Here is a 24,931-nt window from a genome sequence, read left to right as displayed (position 1 = left end):
GCTACATTGATGACCTCCTGATGGTCTGGAGTGGTCCGCTATCTGCCATACCACCATGGAACATGTTAATTCTAATAGCTGGGAACTCAAATTTACTCACCATTTTCACAAATCATGTTTCTGGATCTGCCGTTGAGAGGGATACTGGAACAACTTGTCAATACTAGAGATGAGCGAACCGGTTCGGGTTCGAGTCCATCCAAACCCGAACTTTCGGTATTTGATTAGCGGTGGCTGCTGAACTTGGATAAAGCCCTAAGGCTATGTGGGAATCATGGATATAGTCATTGGCTGTCTCCATGTTTTCCACACAACCTTAGAGCTTTATCCAAGTTGAGCAGCCACCACTAATCAAATACCGAACGTTCGGATGGACTCCAGCTGCTCCAGGGTCGCTCATCTCTAGTCACTACCAAGACGCATCGCAAGCAGGTCACGGGCAACACCACTCTCCACGCCTCCAGTTGTCGCCCTGCTCATACCATTCACTCCATCCCAGTGGGGAAGCTAGTGCGTATGAGGCCTGTCATATGGAGAGTGAAGCTGCCTGTGAAATACTCAGACACAGGGGCTATCCTAATCCAAGCACATTGTAGAGTTAGTAAACGCGTCAGCAATAAATCAGTGCAGAAATCATGTGCAAGTAAGCTCTGTTTGGTAACGAGATCTCGTGTCCAGTTTAAGCAAATAAAAAGTATCCTTCAGGAAAATGTATACATTCTGGGAGGAGATGCCACTCTTAATGAGATCTTAAAACCTGGCTGTAATGTGATATCAGAGCGGGCGCCAAACTATTCGTGACAGGGTTTCACCATCTATGCCAAAAATACACAAAAGGAAGGCGGGTGGTTATCCGGTAAGGGTGTTTTTAGATGTGGTGCTAATCTCTGTACCATGTGTAAATATGGCCAGTAAACAATTTACGGACAGTGAGCAAAGAAAAAGTTTTGAAATGAAACCCTTGTATAACGGTAACAGTACTTATGCAGTTTATGTTGTTTTCTGTACTCGCTATGTAGTCCGTACCGCTAGGAAGGTGAAAACCATGTCCTTAGAGCATCTGTATGATGTCCCTGATCAAGGCTCTCATTGTCCCTCTAGCCTAGCACTTTGCACACTGGTGCTGGCTCTGTGGGATCAGGACGAGTCTTTCTCATAGGTAGGGTTGCAGTGCCATCTAGTGGTGGACACCGGCATCATATGCATCTAGATAGAGAAGCCTGGTGGAGTTTCCAAATGCAATCCATGTACCCAGCTGAGTAAGTTTTTACATTACTAGATAGTAACATATGACTTTGCTGTCCTTTTATATGAACTGCTGTTTTGTATCTATTTTATTTTGTATACCTTGTTTTTAGGTGTGACTTTGTTGTTATTGCTTTGGAGTATTATGTAAATACCAGGATCAGCGTCATGATGCCATCTGATGGAAGTGGCTATAAAAAGATGGCCTCCTTGAATCCAAACTAGTCGTGATTAAGGGTGCCAAGGGTGTTGGTCTTATGGATTTCTAGAAAATACACCCTTTACATGGCTTGAAGCTCAATCACTGTTTCGAAGTGTCTCTCCATGTTTGTATACACAAGAACTAAGTGTGAACCGTGCAGAGCCAAAGGTGAATGTGAGCTGGCCTTTCCTTGCTTTATTGGTTTCCTTTTCTTCTGTCTCCACAGACTCTAAGATCCGTCTACTGGTGGTCGGCAGTGGCGTATATCAATCGGGGGCACGAGATCCCGAGATCTTATGAGGGTAGTTTACTTTCCGCTCTTTACCTGAATGCGGTGGACAACTCATGGGCTTCAAGAAAATAAATTAGGTAATTTTGGTTTTTCCCCTATAAAATGTGGCACTGGCTGTAATGAATAGGTCATCTTCCTTCACTTACCGAGCTGCATTGTCAGTGTCCTAATGTGGTGAATGGGGAGGGTTGTGCACAAGGTAATCTAGTGCAGGCTAGCTGGGCTGTGTAGTGCAGGATAGCTTGATGGTGTAGTGCAGGCTAGCTGGGTGTTATAGTGCAGGTTAGCTGGGCGTTGTAGTGCAGGATAGCTGGGCGTTATAGTGCAAGGTAACTTGGCTGTGTAGTGCAGGATATCTGGGTGTTGTAATGCAGGATAGCTGGGCGTTATAGTGCAGGTTAGCTAGGTGTTGTAATGCAGGACAGCTGGGCGTTATAGTGCAGAGTAGCTGGATGGTGTAGTGCAGGCTAGCTGGGCGTTATAGTGCTGGGTGGTGTAGTGCAGGGTAGCTGAGTGGTGTACTGCAGGATAGCTGGCTAATGTACTGCATGCTAGGTAGTGTAGTGCAGGCTAGCTGGGTGGTGTAGTTCAGGATAGCTGGTTGTTATAGTGCAGGGTAGCTAAGCGGTGTAGTGTACGATAGCTGGTTTTTGTAGTGCAGGCTAGCTGGATGGATGAACATCTTCCTAAATGTTCGTACAAATATGGCGCTAATTGTTCATGTTCGCCAATCACAAACAATTTGTTCGATGATCAGAAGGGTTATAACAATCATTTTCAAACTTGTGCAGGTACGCAGCAGCATAACAAACGCTCTGTACCTGATAATCTCTACACATGTGCAGAGCTCTAGACCAAAACGTTCGCTTTTACTATACGTTCATAATTTGTTTGTGACTGTTTGGCAAATGCGAAACGATCATAGGGGTCCCTGTTCTGGAGATCACAGAGGTCCCTGTTCTGGAGATAATAGGGGTCCCTGTTCTGGAGATCACAGAGGTCCCTGTTCTGGAGATCACAGAGGTCCCTGTTCTGGAGATCACAGAGGTCCCTGTTCTGGAGATCACAGAGGTCCCTGTTCTGGAGATCACAGAGGTCCCTGTTCTGGAGATCACAGAGGTCCCTGTTCTGGAGATCACAGAGGTCCCTGTTCTGGAGATCACAGAGGTCCCTGTTCTGGAGATCACAGAGGTCCCTGTTCTGGAGATCACAGAGGTCCCTGTTCTGGAGATCACAGAGGTCCCTGTTCTGGAGATCACAGAGGTCCCTGTTCTGGAGATCACAGAGGTCCCTGTTCTGGAGATCACAGAGGTCCCTGTTCTGGAGATCACAGAGGTCCCTGTTCTGGAGATCACAGAGGTCCCTGTTCTGGAGATCACAGAGGTCCCTGTTCTGGAGATCACAGAGGTCCCTGTTCTGGAGATCACAGAGGTCCCTGTTCTGGAGATCACAGAGGTCCCTGTTCTGGAGATCACAGAGGTCCCTGTTCTGGAGATCACAGAGGTCCCTGTTCTGGAGATCACAGAGGTCCCTGTTCTGGAGATCACAGAGGTCCCTGTTCTGGAGATCACAGAGGTCCCTGTTCTGGAGATCACAGAGGTCCCTGTTCTGGAGATCACAGAGGTCCCTGTTCTGGAGATCACAGAGGTCCCTGTTCTGGAGATCACAGAGGTCCCTGTTCTGGAGATCACAGAGGTCCCTGTTCTGGAGATCACAGAGGTCCCTGTTCTGGAGATCACAGAGGTCCCTGTTCTGGAGATCACAGAGGTCCCTGTTCTGGAGATCACAGAGGTCCCTGTTCTGGAGATCACAGAGGTCCCCGTTCTGGAGATCACAGAGGTCCCCGTTCTGGAGATCACAGAGGTCCCCGTTCTGGAGATCACAGAGGTCCCCGTTCTGGAGATCACAGAGGTCCCCGTTCTGGAGATCACAGAGGTCCCCGTTCTGGAGATCACAGAGGTCCCCGTTCTGGAGATCACAGAGGTCCCCGTTCTGGAGATCACAGAGGTCCCCGTTCTGGAGATCACAGAGGTCCCTCTCAGACCACCTTCAATCGATTACTTATTCCCAATCCTGAGGATGCGGCATAACTTCACCTTGTGGAACAACCACTCTCAGGGTCCAATCACACGTACGGGATCTGCAGCAGATTTCTTGCAGTGTTCCATTCATATCTGCAGCACATCCTGTGTGTGTGAATGGATCCTTAAAGTATTTTTCTGGTCCAGCATTGCCGTTACTCCAGGCTGTCTAGTGGAAGCTCTGCCATGATGTCCCATCACTCCTCAGGATAAAGCCGAGCCCACGTGAAGCCTGAGGCCAGCAAATGGCTATAGTATTCCAGGCACAGTGTATGGTCATCAGGTCAAGTCTAAACCCGGAACAGGTGGTGGAGTAGGTTTTTTATGCCTTTTCTTGCCTCTTTTTAAAAGGGTTACCCCATAAGATAAGCTGTGGTATCCCACCACAGGTGTTACTAGTTTTTACACCCCTCGCAAAAGCCTGTACTTTAAGTAAAAGTGGTAATAAAGTAGTACCTAAGTTTTCCCACTAGATGTCGCTAGTATGTATATCTTGTACCTAAGTATTGCACAGCTGTGGTACTCAAGGGGTTATTGTTGTTTGTGATTTGTGCACCAATGAGAGCTCTTTTCTCTTCTCTGCCTATCTCTGTTCTTCTTCTTTTTTTACTCTCTTCTCCACCACTCACAGCAGGTATTACATGCCCTGTAGGAAGCTGTCACATGGGGAGAGGAAGTGTAGTCACACACTTAGTCAGTCTTAGTCTGGTTCCTGTACAGAGAGGACACAATCCAGAACGGTCCCTACAGCAGTCACGTTGGGCCCTGGCTTATGCCAGGGCCCCTGTTAGAGGACAATCCAGTGTAGTCTGAAGCATGATAGTGGACAGACACATAGGGGAAGCATAGACACTCTTTTCTTGAAAGCAGCACTTATACACACTATGCAGTGCTAAACATTCATAGAGGGCGGAAGTCAGAGATCATCCTAGCCCGCGCCGTGAACAAGTCTAAAGGTGCAGGACAGTTTCCTGAAGCAAGAGGAACTGATCCGGATAGAGCAGAGTTGCTAGAAGCCTATGTACTCTATTTCGCTGCACGGGTGTAACCAGGAAACCTTGGCCACTCTGCTCAACCCAGGTAACAAGGTCTTTGGCTTGTGTTACCCTCATAGGACGGGTCACCCGACACTGGGGGGCAATAGGTGGTGCTAAGACAAGAAGTCAAAACAAGGGCACAAGTATTCTCTCTACTCTCAAGTATTCTAATTATTCTACTTCTAAAGTTTCGGCAGAGCACAGTACTACATTGGCTTGGGACTCTCTCGACATCCTCCTCTCTACTTTTCTGAACTTTCTATAATTCTCCACACGCAACCAAGTCAGCACGGCTACACGTCTACCTCTCAAGCTCTAAGCATAAGTCTTGTCAGTCAAGTCCAAAGTATATTGTCAAGTCAGAAGTCTACTGTGTATCACTGTATACTCCTGTACCAAGTATTCCTAAAGTAAAGAAGACTGTTTTTGCAATCCATTTTTTTCATAATTTTTTTGCATTGACTTTTTGATCCGTTTTTTCTATTGACTTCCATTATAAAAATCGAATCAAAACAGATCGTTTTTTTTTAAGGACACAAAAGTAGTGTCAACACTACTTTTGTATCCATCCCAAAAAACTGATCCGTTTTGATTTTTTTTTTTTTTTTTTTTTATAATGGAAGTCAGTGGAAAAAAGGATGCACACAGATGAAAAAACTGATTGCAAAAACGCAGTGTGAACCTAGCCTAACAGGACTCAGTGATTATTACTCTAACACCGACACAGTAATTGCACCTTCCTTGAGTCATCTCCCCTTTCTGTGGGTGGTGGTACCGATAGTCCGGGGGGGAGTCACAACTCCATTCTGGACCACCGTGATAAGTACCTAAGGGACCCCCTCACAGCCCGGCACCGACCACAGGGGAAAGGGTATAGCTCGCCACTCTAAACTAAAAGCAGGTTGAGCTATACTCCGACCACCCACCACAGGAGTGGCGTCACACAGTACTATCTGGCCTCATAGCAGTGCACCACAAAGTGATATCTCTCTAATCGGGGGAGATCCAACTGCTGGGACCCCCAACCATCCCTGAAACAGAGGACAATGGTCCCCTAAACGGAGCAACAGCACTCATTGTCCACGCTCCATCCGTTCTCTATGGTCGGTGCTCCATCCGTTCTCCATGGTCGGTGCTCCATCCGTTCTCCATGGTCGGTGCTCCATCCGTTCTCCATGGTCGGTGCTCCATCCGTTCTCCATGGTCGGTGCTCCATCCGTTCTCTATGCTCGGTGCTCCATCCGTTCTCCATGGTCGGTGCTCCATCCGTTCTCCATGGTCGGTGCTCCATCCGTTCTCCATGGTCGGTGCTCCATCCGTTCTCCATGGTCGGTGCTCCATCCGTTCTCCATGGTCGGTGCTCCATCCGTTCTCCATGGTCGGTGCTCCATCCGTTCTCCATGGTCGGTGCTCCATCCGTTCTCCATGGTCGGTGCTCCATCCGTTCTCCATGGTCGGTGCTCCATCCGTTCTCTATGGTCGGTGCTCCATCCGTTCTCCATGGTCGGTGCTCCATCCGTTCTCCATGGTCGGTGCTCCATCCGTTCTCTATGGTCGGTGCTCCATCCGTTCTCCATGGTCGGTGCTCCATCCGTTCTCCATGGTCGGTGCTCCATCCGTTCTCCATGGTCGGTGCTCCATCCGTTCTCTATGGTCGGTGCTCCATCCATTCTCTATGGTCGGTGCTCCATCCGTTCTCCATGGTCGGTGCTCCATCCGTTCTCTATGGTCGGTGCTCCATCCGTTCTCTATGGTCGGTGCTCCATCCGTTCTCTATGGTCGGTGCTCCATCCGTTCTCTATGGTCGGTGCTCCATCCGTTCTCTATGGTCGGTGCTCCATCCGTTCTCTATGGTCGGTGTTCCATCCGTTCTCCATGGTCGGTGCTCCATCCGTTCTCTATGGTCGGTGCTCCCTCCGTTCTCTATATTATTTCTATGCCAGAAATTATTATCATAGATAATAAATGTATATAACCCCTTTACTTTGTCACCTGTATATACAATAGAGCTGCTTGTTGTATGGGTATTATATACACAATAGAGCTGCTTGCTGTCAGGATATATATATAATTAGAGCTACTTGCTGTCAGTGTATATATATATAATAGAGCTGCTTGCTGTCAGGGTATACATATATAATAGAGCTGCTTGCTGTCAGGGAATACATATATAATAGAGCTGCTTGCTGTCAGGGTGTAAATATATACATATAGAGCTGCTTGCTGTCGGGGTATATATATATAATAGAGCTGCTTGCTGTCAGGGTATATATATATATATATTAGAGCTGCTTGCTGTCAGGGTATATATATATATATATATATTAGAGCTGCTTGCTGTCAGGGTATATATATATATATATATATATATTAGAGCTGCTTGCTGTCAGGGTATACATATGTAATAGAGCTGCTTGCTGTCAGGGTATACATATGTAATAGAGCTGCTTGCTGTCAGAGTGTATATATACATATATATTAGAGCTGTGGGGTGGCTCCTCCCTTGGGCTCTATTATTGGCGACTCCTTGTGCCTCCTGTGAGCGGGAGCTCAGCCCCAGCTGTCAGCTCTGCTCCCACTCCAGTGTGTGCCGGGAAGCCATGGCGTCCAGCGAGGATGAGGGATCTGTAGAGGAGAAGGAAATTTCCAGGAGAAAGCCCATCGGAGCTGTGGCCACAGCATGGCTGACCTTCTACAACATAGCCATGACGGCCGGGTAGGTAGCACCTCCTGCACCACTGCCCTCATTCATCCAGCCGCAGTGTAGAAGGACCAGGGGAGGACTGTGTTATAGAGAGTTCTTCTAATAGGTTCTTACAGGGCTGAGGTCTGCTAGGACTTAATTCTGGACGGTAATGATGAGCAACGGCCGGCACTTTGCTGCACTTCACCCCGGCTGCATTTCCTAATAGGGTCCATGAGAGCAGCTGCGTCCACCTAGTGCCGGTCCCTGAGGATAAGTATAGCCTGGGAGGCGGGGAAAGTGCTGCCCTCCGCACATTTCACTGTAACAGAAGCACCGAAGCCTCAACCTAACCCACTTCTACCATCTCAGGGGATTAAAGGGGTACTCCAGGGGAAAAGGAGGAGATTGCGGGGGTCCGACCTCTGTCCCCCCCACCGATCCCTCAATGTAACCCACTTCTACCATCTCAGGGGATTAAAGGGGTACTCCAGGGGAAAAGGAGGAGATTGCGGGGGTCCGACCTCTGTCCCTCAGTGTAACCCACTTCTACCATCTCAGGGGAATAAAGGGGTTCTCCAGGGGAAAAGGAGGAGATTGCGGGGGGTCCGACCTCTGTCCCCCCCACCGATCCCTCAATGTAACCCACTTCTACCATCTCAGGGGATTAAAGGGGTACTCCAGGGGAAAAGGAGGAGATTGCGGGGGGTCCGACCTCTGTCCCCCCCACCGATCCCTCAATGTAACCCACTTCTACCATCTCAGGGGATTAAAGGGGTACTCCAGGGGAAAAGGAGGAGATTGCGGGGGTCCGACCTCTGTCCCCCCCACCGATCCCTCAATGTAACCCACTTCTACCATCTCGGGAATAAAGGGGTACTCCAGGGGAAAAGGAGATTGCGGGGGTCCGACTTCTGTCCCCCCCACCAATCCCTCAATTTAACCCACTTCTACCATCTCAGGGGAATAAAGGGGTACTCCAGGGGAAAAGGAAGAGATTGCGGGGGTCCGACCACTGTCCACCCCACCGATCCCTCAATGTAACCCACTTCTACCATCTCAGGGGATTAAAGGGGTACTCCAGGGGAAAAGGAGATTGCGGGGGTCCGACCTCTATCCCCCCCACCGATCCCTCAATGTAACCCACTTCTACCATCTCAGGGGATTAAAGGGGTACTCCAGGGGAAAAGGAGATTGCGGGGGTCCGACTTCTGTCCCCCCCACCGATCCCTCAATTTAACCCACTTCTACCATCTCAGGGGAATAAAGGGGTACTCCAGGGGAAAAGGAGGAGATTGCGGGGGTCCGACCACTGTCCACCCCACCGATCCCTCAATGTAACCCACTTCTACCATCTCAGGGGATTAAAGGGGTACTCCAGGGGAAAAGGAGATTGCGGGGGTCCGACCTCTGTCCCCCCACCGATCCCTCAATGTAACCCACTTCTACCATCTCAGGGGATTAAAGGGGTACTCCAGGGGAAAAGGAGGAGATTGCAGGGGTCCGACCCCTGTCCCCCCCCCAATCCCTCAGTGTAACCCACTTCTACCATCTCGGGGGATTAAAGGGGTACTCCAGGGGAAAAGGAGGAGATTGCAGGGGTCCGACCATGGTCCCCCCCACCGATCCCTCAATGTAACATACTTCTACCATCGCAGGGGATTAAAGGGGTACTCCAGGGGAAAAGGAGGAGATTGCGGGGGTCCGACCTCCGTATCAGGCCCGGCTGGCTGTTATGAATACGGCCCCAGGTACAGTGCCTGACCCACGACTCTAGTCATTCCTATGGAGCAATGGCGCCCTCTTCTGGCGTACTCAGCTCCCTGGCGCCTCCATAGGAAGGAATAGTCGCAGATCACCTGCTGTAAATGGGGCTCTATACATAACAGAGCCGGTGGGGCCCGATATGGAGATAGGCCAGGGGTACAGAGGGCGACCCCCACAATCTCCTACTTTTCCTCTATCCTGTGGTTAGGAGAAAAGTTCATTTTTCCTGGAATACCCCTTTAATGCGGAAGGAAGGGGCTTTAGACTCTGCTTACTGGCGGCCATCACTTCTACATTTAGGTTTTCTTTGTGACCTAGACTTTAGTGGGTGGTAAGAAGATGGTGTGGCTGTCGTGTGGAACGCCTTCATAGAAGAAGGGTTGCAATTTACTTCTGTGTAAAAATCTCCAGTCTTCCAGGACTTATCAGCTGCTGTATGTCCTACAGGAAGTGGTTTTTTTTTCTCCAGTCTTCCAGTCTGACACAGTGCTCTCTGCTGCCACCTCTGTCCATGTCAGGAACTGTCCAGAGCAGGAGAGGTTTTCTATGGGGATTTGCTGCTGCTCTGGACAGTTCCTGACATGGACAGAGGTGACAGCAGAGAGCACTGTGTCAGACTGGAGAGAATACACCACTTCCTGTAGGACATACAGCAGCTGATAAGTACTGGAAGACGAGATTTTTTTTTTTTTAAATAAGGTAAATTGCACATCTACATACCTTTCTGACTGCAGGTGGTTTAAAAGAAAAACAGTAGCTGGATTTTCCCTTTAATTTGGCATCTAATAACCCTAAGGTCTGATCTCGGCCCAGTAGAGTCCTGAGAGTATGGAGTCTCCAACACAATAGTGGCCTCCAGGCCCAGCAGAAGAGACCGCCCCAGCATGGAGTCTCATACTATGAGGGTCTTGTTCTGTCCTGTCTGTGCAGCAGTCACCTGTCATAGTCTGTATGGGGGGAGGATGGACCCTGACAGTCATCTCCTGGGGTGGGCCCGATGCTCCCGAGGTCTAGGATTGTGTTATGACCCCCGAGTGACCTCATATGGTAGTATGCAGTGGTTTCCATTCATTCGGCCTGGGTGGCCACGGACATGTATATATATGACATATCCACCCCGCTGTGTGAGATTGTAGGGAATCACCCACTGGACTCCCCGTGATCTCCATGCAGTGTCGGACTGGGGTACCTGGGGCCACCAGAGGAAATTATCATGGGGGCCCACCAATAAAGAACCACTGAGAAATGACACTTCAGGCAGTGTTAGTGCAGGTTCTGAGCTGGGGGCCCATCGGAGGATTCTCTGGTCCTCTGGTGGGCCAGTCTGACACTGTTTCCATGGAGTAGCCATTTGGCGCGTTCCCCACCACTCAATAGCAGGGAGGATGAGGGGGCCCATTCTGCACATAGCGGGGAGGATGAGGGGGCCCATTCTGCACATAGCGGGGAGGAAGAGGGGGCCCATTCTGCACATAGCGGGGAGGAGGAGGGGGCCCATTCTGCACATAGCGGGGAGGAGGAGGGGGCCCATTCTGCACATAGCGGGGAGGAGGAGGGGGCCCATTCTGCACATAGCGGGGAGGAGAAGGGCCCATTCTGCACATAGCGGGGAGGATGAGGAGGGGGCCCATTCTGCACATAGCGGGGAGGATGAGGGGGCCCATTCTGCACATAGCGGGGAGGAGGAGGGGGCCCATTCTGCACATAGCGGGGAGGAGGAGGGGGCCCATTCTGCACATAGCGGGGAGGAGGAGGGGGCCCATTCTGCACATAGCGGGGAGGAGGAGGGGGCCCATTCTGCACATAGCGGGGAGGAGAAGGGCCCATTCTGCACATAGCGGGGAGGAGGAGGAGGGGGCCCATTCTGCACATAGCGGGGAGGAGGAGGAGGGGGCCCATTCTGCACATAGCGGGGAGGATGAGGGGGCCCATTCTGCACATAGCAGGGAGGAGAAGGGCCCATTCTGCACATAGCGGGGAGGAGGAGGGGGCCCATTCTGCACATAGCGGGGAGGAGGAGGGGGCCCATTCTGCACATAGCGGGGAGGAGGAGGGGGCCCATTCTGCACATAGCGGGGAGGAGGAGGGGGCCCATTCTGCACATAGCGGGGAGGAGGAGGGGGCCCATTCTGCACATAGCGGGGAGGAGGAGGGGGCCCATTCTGCACATAGCGGGGAGGAGGAGGGGGCCCATTCTGCACATAGCGGGGAGGAGGAGGGGGCCCATTCTGCACATAGCGGGGAGGAGGAGGGGGCCCATTCTGCACATAGCGGGGAGGAGGAGGGGGCCCATTCTGCACATAGCGGGGAGGAGGAGGGGGCCCATTCTGCACATAGCGGGGAGGAGGAGGGGGCCCATTCTGCACATAGCGGGGAGGAGGAGGGGGCCCATTCTGCACATAGCGGGGAGGAGGAGGGGGCCCATTCTGCACATAGCGGGGAGGAGGAGGGGGCCCATTCTGCACATAGCGGGGAGGAGGAGGGGGCCCATTCTGCACATAGCGGGGAGGAGGAGGAGGAGGGGGCCCATTCTGCACATAGCGGGGAGGAGGAGGAGGAGGGGGCCCATTCTGCACATAGCGGGGAGGAGGAGGAGGAGGGGGCCCATTCTGCACATAGCAGGGAGGAGAAGGGCCCATTCTGCACATAGCGGGGAGGAGGAGGAGGGGGCCCATTCTGCACATAGCGGGGAGGAGGAGGAGGGGGCCCATTCTGCACATAGCAGGGAGGAGGAGGGGGCCCATTTTGCACATAGCGGGGAGGAGGAGGGGGCCCATTCTGCACATAGCGGGGAGGAGGAGGAGGGGGCCCATTTTGCACATAGCGGGGAGGAGGAGGGGGCCCATTCTGCACATAGCGGGGAGGAGGAGGAGGGGGCCCATTTTGCACATAGCGGGGAGGAGGAGGGGGCCCATTCTGCACATAGCAGGGAGGAGGAGGGGGCCCATTCTGCACATAGCGGGGAGAAGGGGGTCCTTCGGAAGTAGTGTATATAGCATAGTGTGGCCAGATACATTGGTTATTATGACCCTCAGAGACTCTATCGGGTGGTGTGTTGTCTATCCTTGTAGACACTATTGGGAGTTGTGTAGATAGCAGAGTGCTGCTGGATACATTGGTTATTATATCCTTGTAGACTCTATCGGGAGTTGTGTAGATTGGAGTTGTTGCCACAGGCAAAATACCTTAATTTGCCCAATAGTTAAAACGTAACTTTTATTTGAAATGCCTTAAAATGAACCACCAGTGTGCAACATTTATTTACAGTGCTCTAATTAATAGGTGTCCAGTTGGCAACTACTCATGGGTTGTGTGTAATATAGGTGTGACTGAGCTAGTATACTTGCAACAGTAGCTTTGTTGTTCCCTGGGGTTAGATTCACCGCCAGGTATATATACTGTAAATCGGCTTGAATGAGTGCCGATGTCTACTGTAAATACAAGGTACTTATTTCTGGTGTGTTGTGACCTGTGGTAACTCCGTAGCGGTAAGCACTTTTGAAAAACCAGTGTACACCCACATTAGGTATAAGGCATACCGCCCAGTTAAACAGTGGGTGTTATGGTTCCGTCTATGAGTCTATCCGGATGTCCGGGGAGAATCACTATTACCGATGTGTAGTGACTCTGCGGTGTCTCCGCAATATATGAGACTGGTATCACGTCAGTATAGACGGTCAGTATGTGCGGGAGGTAGTACCGTTAAAGCTATCGCTCAGTCTGGGTGCAATCACCTTATTGGCAAGCCTATCCCAATGCATGGGAACATCGGCCCATTTGGTTGCAACGGTCAGTCGCCCCTGGTGAATAGCCTGGGTCTATCCCTGTACTTTTATAAGCTCAGTCTATTGCTGTGATAGTAGCTTGTTTGAAATAGTTAGCATGGATCGCCTAATCTAAAACTGCCGGGCCATTCCTCCTGACTAGTTTCGTCAGATCCCTGACGTTATTGGCAATGGTGGGTGGCCGGACAGTTGGCTCTTTTAAACCCTTCTCTCAGGACATCACCCGTGGTCAGATGATGGACAACCAATTGTGTGATGTGTTTTGGTCAGTTTCATGATTGATGCGGTGGCGGGCATTGTCATTGGTTGGTTGAGGATGTTGTTCAAAACTGAAGTGGCGGGTAACCCTCCTTTGGTACCGCCTGTGGGAGTTGTGTAGATAGGTAGATAGCAGAGTGCTGCCGGATACATTGGTTATTATGACCCTCAGAGACTCTATCTGGAGTTGTGTAGATAGCAGAGTGCGGCCGGATACATTGGTTATTTTAACCCGCAGAGGCTCTATCTGGAGTTGTGTAGATAGCAGAGTGCGGCCGGATACATTGGTTATTATATCCTTGTAGACTCTATCGGGAGTTGTGTAGATAGCAGAGTGCGGCCGGATACATTGGTTATTATATCCTTGTAGACTCTATCGGAAGTTGTGTAGATAGCAGAGTGCTGCCGGATACATTGGTTATTATGACCCTCAGAGGCTCTATCTGGAGTTGTGTAGATAGCAGAGTGCGGCCGGATACATTGGTTATTATATCCTTGTAGACGCTATCGGAAGTTGTGTAGATAGCAGAGTGCGGCCGGATACACGTTTACACATGTTTGTGTAACTCAGGAAAATAACTGTTTATTCATCTCCCATTAACCTCTATAGTAGTTATACAAACTGCACTAGGCTGTTTATGGCTTCCTGACCAGACACAACCTGTATGGGACCAGGAAGTCCTCGGTCTCAGGAATGAATAACACATGGTTATTGGGAATGCTGTGACCTTTAGGCACTTTTGGTCCTTGGGTCTATAGTTAGTAACTTCATGGAGGACGGCTTTGTTGGTAAATAGCCATGCTTGCCTCCTGGGCACCTTCCTAAGCTTCAGTCGACGTAGTCTGCAAATATGTGGGTCAGAAGGAGATGGACTCGTTGTTGGGCGAGCTGTCCTCATCCGGCTATAGAATGAATGGGTAACCATCAAACACCTGGAGGGGCTGCTACCTTGTTAGTATCTCCCCACTATGGTAATTGTGACCGCCTGGTGATCCTGGACCTGGAAGCCCAATCTGCTATCTCCTGTCACAGAAACGTAGCGTGATACCCGGCACTGCCTCAGCACAGCCGGGGTTCCCTCTACTGAGAAGGGACTTCAAAGGGCTGTAGAAAGAACAAAGCAGCGGCAGTATATAGATGCAGTAGACAGATGTCCTGGTAATATACAGTACATAGATGTAGTAGACAGATGTCCTGGTAATCTACAGTATATAGATGTAGTAGATGGATGTCCTGGTAAGGTACAGTATATAGATGCAGTAGATAGATGTCCTGGTAATCTACAGTATATAGATGTAGTAGACAGATGTCCTGGTAATCTACAGTATATAGATGTAGTAGATAGTTGTCCTGGTAAGGTGCAGTATATAGATGCAGTAAATAATGTCCTAGTAAGGTACAGTATATAGATGTAGTAGATGTCCTGGTAAGGTACAGTATATAGATGTAGTAGACAGATGTCCTGGTAATCTACAGTATATAGATGTAGTAGATAGTTGTCCTGGTAAGGTGCAGTATATAGATGCAGTAAATAGATGTCCTGGTAAGGTGCAGTAAATAGATGTCCTGGTAAGGTACAGTATATAGATGTAGTAGATGTCCTGGTAAGGTACAGTATATAGATGTAGTAGATGTCCTGGTTAGGTACAGTATATAGATGTAGTAGACGGATGTCCTGGTAATCTACAGTATATAGATGCAGTAGATAGATGTCCAGGTAAGGTACAGTATATAGATGTAGTAGATGTCCTGGTAAGGTACAGTATAGAGATGCAGTAGATAGATGTCCTAGTAAGGCACAGTATATAGATATGTGTCCTAGTAAGGTACAGTATAGAGATGCAGTAGATAGATGTCCTGGTAAGGTACAGTATAGAGATGCAGTAGATAGATGTCCTGGTAAGGTACAGTATAGAGATGCAGTAGATAGATGTCCTAGTAAGGTACAGTATAGAGATGCAGTAGATAGATGTCCTGGTAATGTACAGTATATAGATGCAGTAGATGTCCTGGTAAGGTACAGTATATAGATATAGTAGATAGGTGTCCTGGTAAGGTACATTATATAGATGTAGTAGATAGATGTCCTGGTAAGGCAAAGTATATAGATAGGTGTCCTAGTAAGGTACATTATATAGATGTAGTAGATAGATGTCCTGGTTAGGTACAGTATATAGATGTAGTAGATAGATGTCCTGGTTAGGTACAGTATATAGATGTAGTAGATAGATATCTTGGTTAGGTATTGTATATAGATGTAGTAGATAGATGTCCTGATAATCTACAGTATAAAGATGTAGTGTGTGTGATATATATATATATAGTCACAAAAGGAAGAGCTTTGTGAAAGGTGTGTGATTGGCTGCTGTAGGAGCTGAGCTGTGATTGGCTGCTGTAGGAGCTGAGCTGTGATTGGCTGCTGTAGGAGCTGAGCTGTGATTGGCTGCTGTAGGAGCTGAGCTGTGATTGGCTGCTGTAGGAGCTAAGCTGTGATTGGTTGCTGTGAGAGCTGAGCTGTGATTGGCTGCTGTAGGAGCTGAGCTGTGATTGGTTGCTGTGAGAGCTGAGCTGTGATTGGTTGCTGTGAGAGCTGAGCTGTGATTGGCTGCTGTGGGAGCTGAGCTGTGATTGGCTGCTGTGGGCGCTGTAGGAGCTGAGCTGTGATTGGCTGCTGTAGGAGCTGAGCTGTCCCGGAACGGCCCCAAGGGGCCCGCATTATATGTGGCCCCAGCGAAAAAACAATAAACCAGTAACTCACCTGTCCGCCGGCCCCAGCAGCTCCTCTCCTGGTAGAGCGCGCACTCCCATCATCCTCCGGGGCGGGCAGCGGGATATACAGACACTGACTGTACCGGAAGTGACCTGCAGCCTCCATCATGAATCACTTCCGGTACAGTCAGTGTCTCTGTACCCCGCTGCCCGCCCTGGAGGATGACGGGAGTGCGCGCTCTGCCGGGAGAGGAGCTGCTGGGACCGGCGGACAGGTGAGTTACTGGTTTATTGTTTTTTCCCGCTGGGGCCACACTAATGGGGGTATTGGCTACTATGTGGGGCACTATATGGGGGATTGGCTACTATGTGGGGCACTATATGGGGGATTGGCTACTATGTGGGGCACTATATGGGGGATTGGCTACTATGTGGGGCACTATATGGGGATTGGCTACTATGTGGGGCATATATGGGGGATTGGATACTATGTGGGGCACTATGTGGGGATTGGCTACTATGTGGGGCACTATATGGGGGATTGGCTACTATGTGGGGCATATATGGGGGATTGGATACTATGTGGGGCACTATGTGGGGATTGGCTACTATGTGGGCACAATATGGGGGATTGGCTACTATGTGGGGCACTATATGGGGGGATTGGCTACTATGTGGGGCACTATATGGGGGATTGGCTACTATGTGGGGCACTATATTGGGGCATTGGCTACTATGTGGGGCACTATATGGGGGCATTGGCTACTATGTGGGGCACTATATGGGGGCATTGGCTACTATGTGGGGCTCTATATGGGGCATTGGCTACTATGTGGGGCACTATATGGGGGCATTAGATACTATGTGGGGCACTATGTGGGGGATTGGACACTATGTGGGGCACTATATGGGGACATTGGATACTATGTGGGGCACTATTGGGGGATTGGACACTATGTGGGGGATTGGACACTATGTGGGGCACTATGTGGGGGATTGGACACTATGTGGGGCACTATATGGGGATTGGACACTGTGGGGGATTGGACACTATGTGGGGGATTGGATACTATGTGGGCACTATTGGGGGATTGGATACTATGTGTGGCACTATTGGGGGGATTGGATACTATGTGTGGCACTATTGGGGGGATTGGATACTATGTGTGGCACTATTGGGGGGATTGGATACTATGTGTGGCACTATTGGGGGGATTGGATACTGTATAGGGCATTTTTGGCGGGATTGGATACTGTATAGGGCACTATTCAGTCAGCAGCATGTGGTGACTGTAGGGGAGTGGCTATTGAGGGTTGCTATGGGGGCGTGGCTATGGAGGGTCGCTATGGGGGCGTGGCTATGGAGGGTCGCTATGGGGGCGTGGCTATGGAGGGTCGCTATGAGGGCGTGGCTAAGGGGACCATGGCGCACATGTCCCTCTTTGCTCTTTGCAAAAGTTGGGAGGTATGCGTATATGTGGTGGCCGGCACTGGGTGAGGTAACCTGCCGTATAGTTATAGTGTATATACAGTATATGTGGTGGCCGGTATTAGGCCGGCACTGGGTGAGGTAACCTGCTGTATAGTTATAGTGTATATACAGTATATGTGGTGGCCGGTATTAGGCCGGCACTGGGTGAGGTTACCTGCCGTATAGTTATAGTGTATATACAGTATATGTGGTGGCCGGCACTGGGTGAGGTAACCTGCCGTATAGTTATAGTGTATATACAGTATATGTGGTGGCCGGTATTAGGCCGGCACTGGGTGAGGTAACCTGCTGTATAGTTATAGTGTATATACAGTATATGTGGTGGCCGGCACTGGGTGAGGTAACCTGCTGTATAGTTATAGTGTATATACAGTATATGTGGTGGCCGGCACTGGGTGAGGTAACCTGCCGTATAGTTATAGTGTATATACAGTATATGTGGTGGCCGGTATTAGGCCGGCACTGGGTGAGGTAACCTGCTGTATAGTTATAGTGTATATACAGTATATGTGGTGGCCGGCACTGGGTGAGGTAACCTGCTGTATAGTTATAGTGTATATACAGTATATGTGGTGGCCGGCACTGGGTGAGGTAACCTGCCGTATAGTTATAGTGTATATACAGTATATGTGGTGGCCGGCACTGGGTGAGGTAACCTGCCGTATAGTTATAGTGTATATACAGTATATGTGGTGGCCGGTATTAGGCCGGCACTGGGTGAGGTAACCTGCGTATAGTTATAGTGTATATACAGTATATGTGGTGGCCGGTATTAGGCCGGCACTGGGTGAGGTAACCTGCGTATAGTTATAGTGTATATACAGTATATGTGGTGGCCGGCACTGGGTGAGGTAACCTGCTGTATAGTTATAGTGTATATACAGTATATGTGGTGGCCGGCACTGGGTGAGGTAACCTGCTGTATAGTTATAGTGTATATACAGTATATGTGGTGTCCGGCACTGGGTGAGGTAACCTGCTGTATAGTTATAGTGTATATACAGTATTAGGCTGGCACTGGGTGTGCTGGCTGGGGGGTACGCGCCGCAGGTTGGGGGGGTACGCTATCACTCAGCAGTGTCCCGGCACTTCTGCCAGCGGCGGCTCTGATCTTCCTCCCTCCAGCAGCAGCAGCTCTGCACACTGGTGATGCTGCTGGGAAAAAGGAGTGAAGTGAGAGCAGTTCCTATCAGCCGGCGACCACGCGGTGTGCTGGCAGTGACATCCCCCGGACCCCACTCAGCTCGTGATAGGATGACGACTCCCCTTCCCTCCTGGACCCCACTCTGCGGATAGCGGCAGCCCGCCCTCCCCCTGGCTTGGGTCCCGGGATGGAGGACGACGGTGCTATGCTTGGTGATTGTGTGGTATACAGTATATTTGTACGGTATCAGGGATATGTGTGGTATACGGTATATTTATATGGTATCAGGGATATGTGTGGTATACAGTATATTTATATGGTATCAGGGATATGTGTGGTATACGGTAACAGGGATATGTGTGGTATACAGTAACAGGGATATGTGTGGTATACAGTAACAGGGATATGTGTGGTATATGGTATCAGGGATATGTGTGGTATACAATAACAGGGATGTGTGTGGTATACAGTAACAGGGATGTGTGGTATACAGTAACAGGGATATGTGTGGTATACGGTAACAGGGATATGTGTGGTATACAGTAACAGGGATGTGTGTGGTATACAGTAACAGGGATATGTGTGGTATACGGTAACAGGGATATGTGTGGTATACAGTAACAGGGATATGTGTGGTATACGGTAACAGGGATATGTGCGGTATACAGTAACAGGGATGTGTGTGGTATACGGTAACAGGGATGTGTGTGGTATACAGTAACAGGGATGTGTGTGGTATACAGTAACAGGGGTATGTGTGGTATACAGTAACAGGGATATGTGTGGTATATGGTAACAGGGATATGTGTGGTATACAGTAACAGGGATGTGTGGTATACGGTAACAGGGATGTGTGTGGTATACGGTAACGGTATTGTATGGTATACAGTAACAGGGGTATGTGTGGTATATGGTATCAGGGATATGTGTGGTATACGGTAACAGGGATATGTGTGGTATACAGTAACAGGGATATGTGTGGTATACAGTAACAGGGATATGTGTGGTATACAGTAACAGGGATATGTGTGGTATATGGTAACAGGGATATGTGCGGTATATGGTATCAGGGATATGTGTGGTATACAGTAACATGGGTGTGTGTGGTATACAGTAACAGGGATGTGTGTGGTATACAGTAACAGGGATATGTGTGGTATACGGTAACAGGGATATGTGTGGTATACGGTAACAGGGATATGTGTGGTATACGGTAACAGGGATATGTGTGGTATACGGTAACAGGGATATGTGTGGTATACGGTAACAGGGATATGTGTGGTATACGGTAACAGGGATATGTGTGGTATACGGTAACAGGGATATGTGTGGTATACGGTAACAGGGGTATGTATGGTATACAGTAACAGGGGTATGTGCGGTATAAGGTATCAGGGATATGTGCGGTATACGGTAACAGGGATATGTGTGGTATACGGTAACAGGGATATGTGTGGTATACGGTAACAGGGATGTGTGTGGTATACGGTAACAGGGATGTGTGTGGTATACGGTAACAGGGATGTGTGTGGTATACGGTAACAGGGATGTGTGTGGTATACGGTAACAGGGATGTGTGTGGTATACGGTAACAGGGATATGTATCTGCTGGAGCCATTAGAGACAGTAACGACAAGTGTTGTTTCATTCTTAAAGGAGAAGTTTACTTGAAACCTTAGAGACCCGGGTGGTTGTGTATACAGCTGTACTATACCGCCATTGTGTGCAGTGTGTTCATGGAGGCAGCTGTGTAAAGTAACAGCTGTGTCCTCCACCATGGGCTGTGGTGGTTACTAGAGGATTCCCAGGATATATAAAGGGAAAACCCAAGGCTGTGGCCTCCGCTATATGACGCTGATAATACATGCGGCCTATTACACCGGCCGATCGGGAGGAGCGAGGTGTCATGTCAGCGCTCGCCTGCTGATAGTGGCAGTCTGCTGCCTCCAATTACACGCAGCGACAGCCAGCTGCCTGCCCGTATCGGTGTGATAACGACATGGTGCATAGCGACTAATCATTGCCTTTTAACACTGGCTATTACTCCAAGCCATTATCGTCTGTAATAGGGTGAGTGTGCGATCAATCCTAGGACTGCCCCATGTATTACACAATAAGGAGATGCCGCTGATCTGTGGGGAGAGGGTTCAATATACACACATGTGTATAAGGAGAGAGTGGAGTCGGCAGCAGGGGGTCCCGCTATAGTGACAGCTCTGTGAGACTTCCTGCTGATAAGCTGTAATCTGGGGGGAGTATACATATATATACAGAGGGGAGATCTGTGCTGATGGTATTATATGAGCAGCAGTCACATCACAGTTCTGCCCTACGCTTCAGGTATATATTGGCAGGATGCTGATGTGTATATACTGTATACATGGCCTGGAAATAACCCACAGACTAATCACCTGAATGGAGTGAACTAGCGACACTGTTTGGGGCATTTCTTGTACGTATACATGTATTTTCCCTGACTGAAAAGCATGGTGGTCTGCTGAGCCCAGCAACGTAAGCCTGTGTCTGCGGGTGTCCTCCTGTGTGGGCTGCCTCCTTCTGTTTCTGCCGCCACCTCCTGTCTCTGCCGCCTCCTCCTCCTCCTGTTCCCGCTGCCTCCTCCTGTCTCTGCCGCCATCTCCTCCTCCTGTCTCTGCCGCCATCTCCTCCTCCTGTCTCTGCCGCCTTCTCCTCCTGTTCCTGCTGCCTCCTGTTTGGGCCTCCTCCTGTCTCTGCCGCCTTCTCCTCCTCCTGTCTCTGCCGCCATCTCCTCCTCCTGTCTCTGCCGCCTTCTCCTGTGTGGGCCTCCTTCTGTTTCTGCCGCCACCTCCTCCTCCTGTTCCCGCTGCCTCCTGTTTGGGCCTCCTCCGGTTTCGGCCGCCATCTCCTCCTCCTGTCTCTGCCGCCATCTCCTCCTCCTGTCTCTGCCGCCATCTCCTCCTCCTGTCTCTGCCGCCATCTCCTCCTCCTGTCTCTGCCACCATCTCCTCCTCCTGTCTCTGCCGCCATCTCCTCCTCCTGTCTCTGCCGCCATCTCCTCCTCCTGTTTCTGTTGCCTCCTCCTCCTGTTCCTGCTGCCTCCAGTTTGTGCCTCCTCCTGTTTCTGCCGCCATCTCCTCCTCCTGTCTCTGCCGCCTCCTCCTCCTGTTCCCACTGCCCCCTGTTTGTGCCGCCTCCTGTTTCTGCCGCCACCTCCTCCTCCTGTCTCTGCCGCCTCCTCCTTCTGTTCCCACTGCCTCCTGTGTGGGCCTCCTCCTGTTTCTGCCACCACCTCCTCCTCCTCCTGTCTCTGCCGCCATCTCCTCCTCCTGTCTCTGCCGCCATCTCCTCCTCCTGTTTCTGCCGCCATCTCCTCCTCCTCCTGTCTCTGTTGCCTCCTCCTCCTGTTCCTGCTGCCTCCAGTTTGTGCCTCCTCCTGTTTCTGCCGCCACCTCCTCCTCCTGTCTCTGCCGCCTCCTTCTCCTGTTCCCGCTGCCTCCTGTGTGGGCCTCCTCCTGTTTCTGCCGCCACCTCCTCCTCCTGTCTCTGCCGCCTCCTCCTCCTGTTCCCGCTGCCTCCTGTGTGGGCCTCCTCCTGTTTCTGCCACCACCTCCTCCTCCTCCTGTCTCTGCCGCCACCTCCTCCTCCTGCCGCCATCTCCTCCTCCTGTCTCTGCCGCCTCCTCCTCCTGTTCCCGCTGCCTCCTGTGTGGGCCTCCTCCTGTTTCTGCCGCCACCTCCTCCTCCTCCTGTCTCTGCCGCCTCCTCCTCCTGTTCCCGCTGCCTCCTGTGTGGGCCTCCTCCTGTTTCTGCCGCCACCTCTTCCTCCTCCTGTCTCTGCCGCCTCCTTCTGTTCCCGCTGCCTCCTGTGTGGGCCTCCTCCTGTTTCTGCCGCCACCTCCTCCTCCTGTCTCTGCCGCCTCCTCCTCCTGTTCCCGCTGCCTCCTGTGTGGGCCTCCTCCTGTTTCTGCCGCCACCTCCTCCTCCTGTCTCTGCCGCCTCCTCTTCCTGTTACCGCTGCCCCCTGTTTGTGCCTCCTCCTGTTTCACCTCCTCCTCCTCCTGTCTCTTCCGCCTCCTCCTCCTGTTCCCGCTGCCTCCTGTGTGGGCCTCCTCCTGTTTCTGCCACCACCTCCTCCTCCTCCTGTCTCTTCCGCCTCCTCCTCCTGTTCCCGCTGCCTCCTTTTGTACCTGTTATCACATACTGAGAGGCACAGGATCCACCTGCCAGGAGACCTTGGTCTATCACTACGGCAGATCACTGTACATATAGGCCGAAATGTCAGAACTGCTTAGTGTCACGTGTCCCAGTGTTAAGGCCGAATACCACGGCCCGACTCCTCATTCTCTGCTCGCTGCTGCCGCAAGAGGGTGATTCCGGGGAGGGCCGGTGGGGGCTGCCCGGGTGATCGCTGATTGTCTGGGCAGCCCATAGGTTAGAGCGGCGGTCTGCTGCCGCCGCTACCATTGCACGGAGCACCGGCAGCAGATCGCTGCTATATAAGTTGTTTGTCTTTCAACATGTTGAAAGACAAACGACTTCAACGATCAGCCAACATAATAAATGACACGAATTAATGACACTATTCCAAGACACGAATATCGGCCGTAATGGCCGAATACGGCCAACAATGGCCTGGTATACAAGCCAGACGTCCATCTATAGGGAAGCTCTGACCTCACTCCGCCGCTTCCATAGACTTTTATGGTGCAGAGCTAGGAGGCCTCTACAGGAGACCACGTGGGTAATTCTATGAATAGGTCTTCATCAGGGAACATCACACCGGCCCTGGGACTATGGTGATTGTGGGGGGAGGGGGTTACAATGTGCGGTAGTCGGACCCCTCTGGCCAGCTGCATATGTCCAGTGTGTGCTGAGAAAACACAATACATGAAGTGTGAACAGAGCCTTGTATGACGTCTACAATCCCTTATAGGAATCCACTGAAACTAATCTGAAAATGCTCCACCACCACCATAAAGCTTCGACTGGCCAGGCATGATGGGAATTGTAGTTTTTCTACAGCTGGAGGAGGAAGGTTCCCATCCCTGCCATCCAGGGTCCAGCACCTACAGGATCTACACACAGTAAACAGACTGAGAAGCCAATGGGTTATTTTCAGACCGAGGTCCTTGAAGGTGAAGCCAAAGCATTGGAGACTGGCAGGAATGTCTCCGGCAGAGAAGGATCCTTGGGTCATGGAGACGTCGGGGGAAGCTGAGGGTGAAAGGCCGCACCGAGATCCAACAAGAAAGGTCTCGATATTGGGGGCTTCCCTATACTAACCTTTGACCTTCAGATATTTTTAGCACAGGGAACTATTTTTTCCCCTGCATTATAGGATGGAGAAGTCGTCCTGCAGGGTTAATGGTAAACACCATGTTCATTGTTTCTTAAAGAAACACTTACATGTATATATGGGCTGGACTGATATATATACAGCTGGATATACAAAACTGAAGCCCTGATGGTGTTCCTCACTCCGCTCCCTGTTTTATTACCTGGACTGACATATATTCAGCCGTAGGAAGTACTAGCAGGTACAAAACTGAAGCCCGATGGTGTTCCTCACTCCCCTCCCTGCTTAATACCTGGACTGACATATATTCAGCCGTTGGAAGTACTAGCAGGTACAAAACTGAAGCCCTGATGGTGTTCCTCACTCCCCTCCCTGCTTAATACCTGGACTGACATATATTGAGCTGGAGGAAGTACTAGCAGGTACGAAACTGAAGCCCCGATGGTGTTCCTCACTCCCCTCCCTGCTTAATACCTGGACTGACATATTTTGAGCCGGAGGAAGTACTAGCAAGTACAAAACTGAAGCCCTGATGGTGTTCCTCACTCCCCTCCCTGCTTAATACCTGGACTGACATATATTGAGCCGGAGGAAGTACTAGCAGGTACGAAACTGAAGCCCCGATGGTGTTCCTCAATCCCCTCCCTGCTTAATACCTGGACTGACATATATTGAGCTGGAGGAAGTACTAGCAGGTACGAAACTGAAGCCCCGATGGTGTTCTTCACTCCCCTCCCTGCTTAATACCTGCACTGACATATATTCAGCCGGAGGAAGTACTAGCAGGTACGAAACTGAAGCCTTCCATGGCGTTCGTCACTCCCCTCCCTGCCTTATTACCTGGACTAAAACCTCAATAAGGCACAAATGTGAGATGTTAGGTGAGTGCCACCATCTGTTTTGCTGCTTGGTATCACACAGGATGATGTCGTCCAATAATCTTCCCTATTAATAGGACCCT

The 24,931-nt window shown here is 50.5% G+C and overlaps 1 protein-coding gene across 5 annotated transcripts in view; it reads left to right on the top strand.

The window, feature by feature from the left end:
- HACD1 (3-hydroxyacyl-CoA dehydratase 1) overlaps positions 1-24,931 on the top strand; it is a 55,445-nt gene that overhangs the window by 4,836 nt on the left and 25,678 nt on the right. For 2 of the 5 annotated variants that reach the window (XM_069959550.1, XM_069959548.1), the window contains exon 2: positions 1,674-1,816. Coding sequence is in view for 1 of the 5 variants with exons in the window: in XM_069959547.1 (XP_069815648.1) it covers positions 7,458-7,573 (116 nt within the window). In the remaining 4 variants the exon portion in view is untranslated. Of the gene's footprint in view, positions 1-1,159; positions 1,260-1,673; positions 1,817-7,425; positions 7,574-17,476; positions 17,526-24,931 lie in introns of those variants that run through there. The other 3 variants (XM_069959549.1, XM_069959547.1, XM_069959551.1) reach the window with 3 other exon arrangements.

Source organism: Dendropsophus ebraccatus, chromosome 2 (genome assembly GCF_027789765.1).
Source record: "Dendropsophus ebraccatus isolate aDenEbr1 chromosome 2, aDenEbr1.pat, whole genome shotgun sequence".
In the NCBI taxonomy this organism is placed as follows: Eukaryota; Metazoa; Chordata; class Amphibia; order Anura; family Hylidae; genus Dendropsophus; species Dendropsophus ebraccatus.
Note: the sequence above shows the minus strand (reverse complement) of the source record. Positions and strands in the feature narration are given on the sequence as shown.